General features: G+C 32.9%; 1 protein-coding gene across 2 annotated transcripts in view; it reads right to left on the minus strand.

The window, feature by feature from the left end:
• LOC117109827 (polycystic kidney disease 1-related protein-like) overlaps positions 1-8,457 on the minus strand; it is a 104,923-nt gene that overhangs the window by 18,718 nt on the left and 77,748 nt on the right. For both annotated transcript variants that reach the window (XM_033252256.1, XM_033252257.1), the window contains 6 exons: positions 6,539-6,686; positions 5,956-6,084; positions 4,056-4,277; positions 3,547-3,804; positions 1,696-1,815; positions 890-1,145 (listed from right to left, as the gene is read on the minus strand). In XM_033252256.1, the coding sequence (XP_033108147.1) occupies positions 890-1,145; positions 1,696-1,815; positions 3,547-3,804; positions 4,056-4,277; positions 5,956-6,084; positions 6,539-6,686 (1,133 nt within the window). The remainder of the gene's footprint in view (positions 1-889; positions 1,146-1,695; positions 1,816-3,546; positions 3,805-4,055; positions 4,278-5,955; positions 6,085-6,538; positions 6,687-8,457) is intronic.

The raw sequence follows: 8,457 nt of genomic DNA on the forward strand, positions 1-8,457 counted from the left end.
TGGTAAGATCTTAGTGATGGATACATTTACATTCAAATTATTATCTTAGTTATATAATATAAATTCTGTAAATGTAAATTAATGATAATTATTCAGAATTCAAGACATTCAAATTATTATCTCAGTTATATAATATAAATACTGTAAATGTAAATTAATGATAATTATTAAGAATTCAATTTGTAAACCATATACATGTATGATAAATACTTTTTTTTTTATAAAATTAGTCATTTATATTCTTATTTTTACCCATTGTGCAATAATTTTAGAAAATAATTTTTGAAAACTAAAATATACCTATTAAAACAATTAAACTTTAAGCACAGTGATTACTAAAATAAAATTATTATTATTATTAAAGGGAAGTATTTAATTGAAAGTGATTTTTAATGTAAGTCATTTTAAAAATTAAAATAAATTTAGAAAACTAAAAAAACTTTAAGCACAGTGATTACTAAAATCTACAATGATTACTAACCAACATGCATGTTGTCAGAAAAAATCAATGAATTACAGGCGTATAATAGGAGTGTACAATAGCAAATTAAGTCCTATTGTAAAGCTAGATAAAATAGATAAATTGTTCACCCTGTTGCCCACCCACTTTAACAATGGTATATTCCAATTGGGTGGTTTATGTCCTGGGTGGTTTATGTCCTGGGTGGTTTATGTCCGTATACCATACAAAAGTGCTACGTTTGGATGTGAACACAAGTCCCTGCAAACGAATGTGTTAATACAGTACTTAAGGCAACAGAATCCTCTGAATTATCAAAACCCTTCATCACATAAAGGAAAAAAAAAATACAAATACTAACAAAAGGAACGTTTTTAAAAAACTCTAAAAAAAAACCCCAGCAATTTCAGTTTTAAGCCCCAGTCTTACCATTGAAAAATCCTGGTGGAAGAAATTCCTCAATAGTTTCCTCATAATTCTCAAAATCCCATTTGAGGTCATACTCATATGGAGTCGGCTGCTCTCTCCAGCGTAGAACCAACCTAAGGGGAAATAACTCCCTCTTTGCAACTGCAGACAGCTCAAAGGTGAAATGTAATGTCTGTTGCATATTCATATCAGTCACATTAAACTCATGAATATTCATGTTTGCTTTATCAAAAGTAAAATTACCAGGTTCTGAATTCTGTGGATTGAAAATGATATTACAGCATGTTAAAAGAAATAAAAATGAATACATTAACATAGGTTGGCTGCAGTAGTGTATCTAAGAGGAGTAGAAATTCAATCACAAAAAAAGTTCCCTGCCACCCCTCCCTCTAGAAATGTGTTGACCAAAAATTATACTAGAGTACAGCAGTTAAAAATAGTGACACAGACCCCAGGGCTAATATACCTTATAATTACCCTAACTAGCACATCCTCACTTCCCCATCATGCCTCCCCCTCCCCAGCACCTTCACCTCCAGATTTTACGATTCCAAGGCAAGCACCTTAACCAGCACTTGAAAGCGACATTTAAATTTTTCAAATATTTTACTTAATTTACCAATACCAAGTTGAATTACTTGAGGAAAACTTATATACAGTAAAATGCTCTACATAAAAAAGTTTCATTATGAGTCTTAGAAAGTACAGTTGTTTGTAGACACGAGACAACTTTCACCCGAATTGAAGCCATGGCCCTGGGACCAAGCAAAATTCTACAAAGCAGCAATAGTCTTATTTCAACTTACTTCAACAGGCAGGTCATGCGGTACAGTGAGGTCAATTTCATTTCCTGTCGGCAGGTTTTCCACAACCAAGTCAAGACCATCACACGTGTACAGCTCAAGAGAAGCAACACTTGTTGTAACCTAGCAAACAACCAATTCCAAATTAAACTAATGTTTGTGGATTATGACGCTAATAATTTAGTTAAGGATTGTTTGGGGAAAGAGGCAACAAATATTTATTAGAGTCTATTCAAAATTGTATAAAATTGTATTGTATTTGTATTGTATATTGTATAGTTTTCGCAAATGTTAATGAAGATGGAAATGACGTGGAGTAATAAGGAAATTCTCTCCTTATTACTAGTTACAAATATTTTCTTAGCAATCTGAATAAACATTACGCTAACTCTTAATTATTAAATTAAATTTTAAATTTTTAACCTCATTCTTTTTAATAATTATAATTAATCTTGTTTTATATATTTTAAGTGCAATGCAATTTTAAATGATTTGTTTGACATTTTTACATTGAATATTATATTAAGATAAATTTTAATGCTTATCTGAATATTTTTATATTTCAAATACCTTTTAAATTAAATTTGCTCATTTATTGATTTTTACTCATTTTTCTATTTTTCAATATTTATCTTTCAATTTTTTTTATCTTTCTGAAGAATTTTATATTGTATGTATTGTGTCTTTCTTGTAAAGGGCCTCCACTCGACCTGTCTCTTATACACATCTAGATGTGTATAAGAGACAGACCATCCTAGATTATGGGAGACATTACCTGCTGACCTCCGAAATTCTCTCCTTAATACTAGTTACAAACATTTTCTTAGCAATCTGAATAAACATTACGCTAACTCTTAATTATTAAATTAAATTTTAAATTTTTAACCTCATTCTTTTTAATAATTATAATTAATCTTGTTTTATATATTTTAAGTGCAATGCAATTTTAAATGATTTGTTTGACATTTTTACATTGAATATTTTAAGATAAATTTTAATGCTTATCTGAATATTTTTATATCTCAAATACCGTTTAAATTAAATTTGCTCATTTATTGATTTTTACTCATTTTTCTATTTTTCAATATTTATCTTTCGATTTTTTTATCTTTCTGAAGAATTTTATATTGTATGTATTGTGTTTTTCTGGTAAAGGGCCTCCACTCGACAGTGATTGATTTTCCTTTTGGAGTGTCCTGTCTCTGTTTTTTGTACTTTTGTGATTGTTCCTTGTCGTTTCTATTTATGTACATTCTAATTGTTTGAGACAAATAAATGAAATGAAATGAAATGACATAGTGAGGGCAGATACAGAAATGAAGCGAGAATGGGGGATGGAAAACAAAGGAAAGATGGTTGAAAAAAGTAGTAAAAATGTGGAAGGGTGAAAAAAATGAATGACAGGACAGGAGGGATAATCAGATAGATGGGCAGTTAAGACGGATTTAAAGATGATAAGCACACTGTATATTTCATGGGTATTGTTTAAATTGAGGTTTGCCATCCCAAACCAGAATCAGTGAACTAAAACTGAAAATCTGACTCTTAATATATTCATATTCTCCATATTATAAAATTTAAAATGATGGATCATCAACTTACTACTATTGCCAAAGTTATGAGTAAAAATATTATGGCTTCTCTGTTTGAAGTACACAATACTGCCACAGTCTTATGCTAATTACCAATTAGCAACAGTATGCTGGTTTTCAGAATGGCAAGCCTCAACTGATAGTTATTCTTTTCAGTAGGCCTATAATTAGTCAACTGAAAAAACTTCACTGTTGAAGGCTACTGTTCCACTAGCTCTAGCTTTTGAAATTTTTATGCATACAGTTTGTATCCTAAGCTTACCATAGCTCCAACTTTGCTCCACTGATAAGGATTCACATCATAAGTTGTCATAGCAACATCATGACAACTGCCCCCCGTAGTAACAGCACTTGTCACATTCTTCAATATGGTATCCATGCTGCTCGGGAAGAAGAACTGTGTTCTGCCATCCTTCACAATCAGACTGGACAGCTTATCTAGTCTTTTACCAAACATGTTGATATCTGGAGTGCTAAAACTTATTGCCGTTTGGTTCACCACTAACCGAGCTAATTGTAGCTACAAATTGAAAAGATATAAATTCTCAAGTTCATTATAGTTACAATATACATAAATGTAATTTTTAATGTAGATATTGATAGTTTGCTTTAACTATGTATAACTTATGCATATATTAGTTATATAAAATTATTTAAATTTTTGCTATTTGATAGTTACAGGCCCTATATAAAACAGTTTGTTATAACTTATCAGGGTTTTTCTCATTAAATCAAAAACTAGAAATATTCACTGAAAGAGAATTTAAATACCTTTAAAAGTAAGTTTGTAGCATCAACAATACTGTTAGCTACATTGCTCTTAGTAGAGTTTGAAGCACTATGGAGATGTGGCATGGTGATGGCTGACAGTAGACCAGATGTAGCATCTATGCTAAGCTGCAGAAGGTGTTCCTCATCTTCATGCTGTGCTACAGCCTGCTTGGCAACCTCTTTGATTATACCTGAGGCTACTTCAATGGACCCAAGACTTAGCTGAAATGGAAACCAATTGCAAACACTGAATCGGTTGTCTCACAATTTGATATATAACAATATGAATTAACATTTAGCAAGCATGTATTGAAATGTGCCTATGTAAAGCCCAGTGGCAGATCTAAGAATTTGAAATAGAGGGGGAACTTTGAAGGACTTTCACAGACAGAGGGTCCACCCACCTTAGCCTCTATGCGCTTCATATTATCATTATCATTGTTATTGGATTAAATGCCTATGGAACATTAATTCAAGCTCTCTGTGGTGGTATTCCATAACATTGCAGTAGCTACATCAGCGCATTTTGGCATTTAACCCTACCAGGTACCCACTCTTGGGTAGACAGAAGCAATGCAGAAAGTGCCTTTCCCAAGGGCATAAGTGAAATGCACAGCAAGGGATTGAAAGCCCAACCTCAAGGTTAGGAATTAAGCAAAACCGTTCCCGCTGCACCAAACCACTTCCACATTTTATGGGCAAGGCAAGAAAAATTATGACTATGCCACCTTTAGATGGCCCGATATAGCACTCTCAGACTCTCCATTTTTATTACAATATTGAAAAATATGGGGGGAGTACCCATGCCAGCTGTCCCCCCACCCCTCCTTGAATCCGCTGCTGCCTCACAACCAAAGATGAAGACACTGCGGGATAATATTAAATTCTCACCAGACATGGAAGGATAATTGCAGGCCTGAAATTTTAATGTTCAAAAAGTACTTTAATAATGATCATCAAAAGAGCATATTTTAGAAACGTGGCTGCTCTCCGCATAATGTTCTCTGCATTTAAGCTATTAAATAGTAACAAATGAGGATGTTCAATTTTTTACATTAAAGAGTAAAAAATGGATTGAACCCAGAAATATGGAATTGTAATGTAAGCACTTTTACCATACCACTGCACACACTTACAAAAACCTTAAAGCCAATTTTTAGAATGTGCACTGAATTTAAGTAGAACTAGTATGAATGTAGTACGGAGCGTTTTCCAAAAACCGAAAGGTCCACTGATTAATCTCAGATAATCTCAGGTATAATACATACTCCAAGTATTGAAATACACGCCATCGTGTTGGGATTCATTATTTCAAACCCCTAAGGAGTACAGAAGTTCTGTTGTCTATCATTTCAAATGTCCAGGCTGCAATAGTGATTATATTGGTAAGACAGATAGGTGCTTAATAACTAGACTTAAAGAACATTCTTCACGATCTGATAGTGTTATATTTGACCATGTTAAAAACTGTGAGGCATTCCAATATGTTTTAGGATTACAGGGTATACTTGAAAATAATAATGTCGTCTGTAATGTAAGTAATAAATTAGGTTTAATATTTTCTAGTACTAACATTATTGACAGCTCCCGAAACTGGTCTATCCTATTGTTTAAAGAAGCGTTCGCTATACGTAGACTACACCCTTTGCTTAACAATGGGCTCAGAGCTTCAAAAGAGCTTTCTTTGTTTTTGTAGCTAGCTTTGATCTTTAGAGTAAGAATGCTTTGATCTTTTGTTTAAATCACTGCTATGTCACCTACTAGAGGTAATGTTTTGATTGGTTAAACACTTTTTGTACTAGTGCATATAAGCTTGCTAATATGGATAATTTTTTCATTCCTGATGATGACATAATTAATGTCGAAATATTGAATCCCAACACGATGGCGTGTATTCTACCTCAGATGGTCTTTCACAAACAGCAGCCACAGAGCTGATGCTTATATGCATCTCAAATGCAGTTCTGCTTGGTATGAACTCCAAAGCTTTCAGCAGACTGTGTCGAATTTCAAGTCTCTGAGCTAATACCTAAAATGAAGAACACGATCAACATATTAATAAATTATCAATAAAATCTAATCACATAATGTTCTGTCCTCACTATCAAATTTTATTTGAGAGTGTGTGCAGGGCTTATCAATGTTTGATCAGACTTTGTCAGATAGCATATGCTTGTTCTGGGCATCATTTGATCAAACCAATTGTGTTTCTTTCCATAGAGCACAATGGTCTTTCCAGCAACAGAACTTAAGTGGTGCTTATTGACCATTTATAGTGCTCGGTGACAGCACGAGGGGAAAAAGAGATATATTGTTAGAGGGACGGATCGTACGTGGTGCCCATTTTATTTGAAGGGGTGTTCCGTTTCTCGAACAAAGGCAATTAGTCGGTTTATCCAGTTAAGTGTTCACGAAATAGACAATAAAGCATCTGGAAAGTAACTTGTTTGTAATAATAATCTATATTTATTATGAATACTTACCATTGCCATAGTTACATCATTCACTTCTATTTTTACCAGTCGGTTGAGGATGCGTGCAATGGCGTTACTAAAGTGGTAGATCTCCTGCGGTGACCCAATGCCGACCTTCTCCTGCAGTTCATTGCCAGGATCAACAGTCTTGTTATACCTAAATTTTTTATTCATCCATAAATTTTCAATCATACAATATAAAGGGTATATGGTAATCTTAAAGAATACATAATACTGTAGTGAGTGTCACATCTGAGATGACAAGTAATTTGATGACATTATTGTGAGGCATGTGTGCATATGTAATTGTATTCACAAGCTCTGAGTTCATTTGTCAGATATGTGGATCCAAGTAAGAAGGTGTTCTTATGACCAACCAAAAACAAGCTAACATGCGCAAAAAAGTATAGAACTACAAGAGATCCGACTTTCGTGGTTTTGTTGGCACGTAATCCTATTTCAAAAAGTACTGCCACAAAGGAGCGTGTCCTTAAGACTTGTTTCAAGCAAACTTTATTCAAATTCTAATAGGGAGCTCCCTATCTTGTGGCAGGACTTTTTTTTTAATGTTCCATTCCGTGCATACAAAATCACGGCAGTCGGATCCCTTGCACTTCTATACTCTCTGCATGCGCGTACACAACTCATTTGCATCTAGCTTATGTGCGCTACATATAGTGCAATGTGCTATTGTGACTCAATAGATAATTAGTATGTGGCCTCAAATTACTTATAATCTCAGACATAAAACTTACTAATATAACACAATGTTATAAAAAAAAAACTCATAATATGGTCAAAGGTAAATGAATGGTCCTCTGATCAAACATAATTAACAACAGATATTATAAATTAGAAGCTCCATATTTGTTTGCTTACAAAATTGTTAATGCCCTCAAAATTTGCACTCATCTATATTTTTTTTTAGCATCAAACATATTTTTAGCCAGACTAAATGAACATAATTATAATGTATATGTGAGGTCTCAACACAAAATGAGTCAATTAGCTGTTGGGAAATAAAAAATAATTCATAGTATACATGATTAAGTAGATCCATAGATCTGAGCACTTCTATAGATGCAAGTCTATTTTGAGAAAATCATGAAGGAAAGGCATGAACATTTAATAGTAAGAAAATTGTTTCAAGTATACTACAAACAAATAAAATTATCAAAGAATTTAACAATGTTCTTAATACGATTTCAACAATGACGTGTCTGATTTCATACAGACCTCACATATACCACCTTACATTCAGTAATCAAATCTGGGCAAATGATGGCAACTCATCTATGCAAGAAGTGAAGATGATATAGAATTTCTCTCATCGTTTTACTGGTGATTGAAAGTTCAATTTTTTTTTTTGACAATTATTAGGCTCTGTCCAGACTGTCAAATTTTATTTGACAAAAAAACTGTTGTATGCCCATATATAGTCATGATGTGCCTATATATGGTTACGGTGTGATGTCATCATGACCATATATATGTGTGTCACAATTTTTTTTGTCAAATAAAATTAGATAGTCTATTCTATTAGCAATATTCCAGAAGATGAGCCATCATTAGGTACTGCCTTGTAGATGTTTGAGAATATAATGTTATTTGTTCAAACAAATGTAAAATTTAGTTGCTTAAAAGCACTTGCTATTTACAATAAAACAACTTTGACAAAATTAATGTTCAATTTGTCAAAGAAATAATCAAGAAGATACACATATATAAACATTATGTATAAGTACATGTGTATTTAGATGTATAAATAACTCACAAAAGAATGTGCCACTTGTGTTCCAACAGTATACACAGATTAATAATGAATTTCAGTGGTTATAAACACAAGTCTATTGGGTATTCAGATATTTTTCCCAAGCCTGTTTCCATTAGCAGCGAGACTGATGGGTACATAATAAACAGCTCTGATA

Source organism: Anneissia japonica, unplaced genomic scaffold (genome assembly GCF_011630105.1).
Source record: "Anneissia japonica isolate Jap-2015-1 unplaced genomic scaffold, ASM1163010v1 scaffold585_len4108843_cov191, whole genome shotgun sequence".
Lineage (NCBI taxonomy): Eukaryota > Metazoa > Echinodermata > Crinoidea > Comatulida > Comatulidae > Anneissia > Anneissia japonica.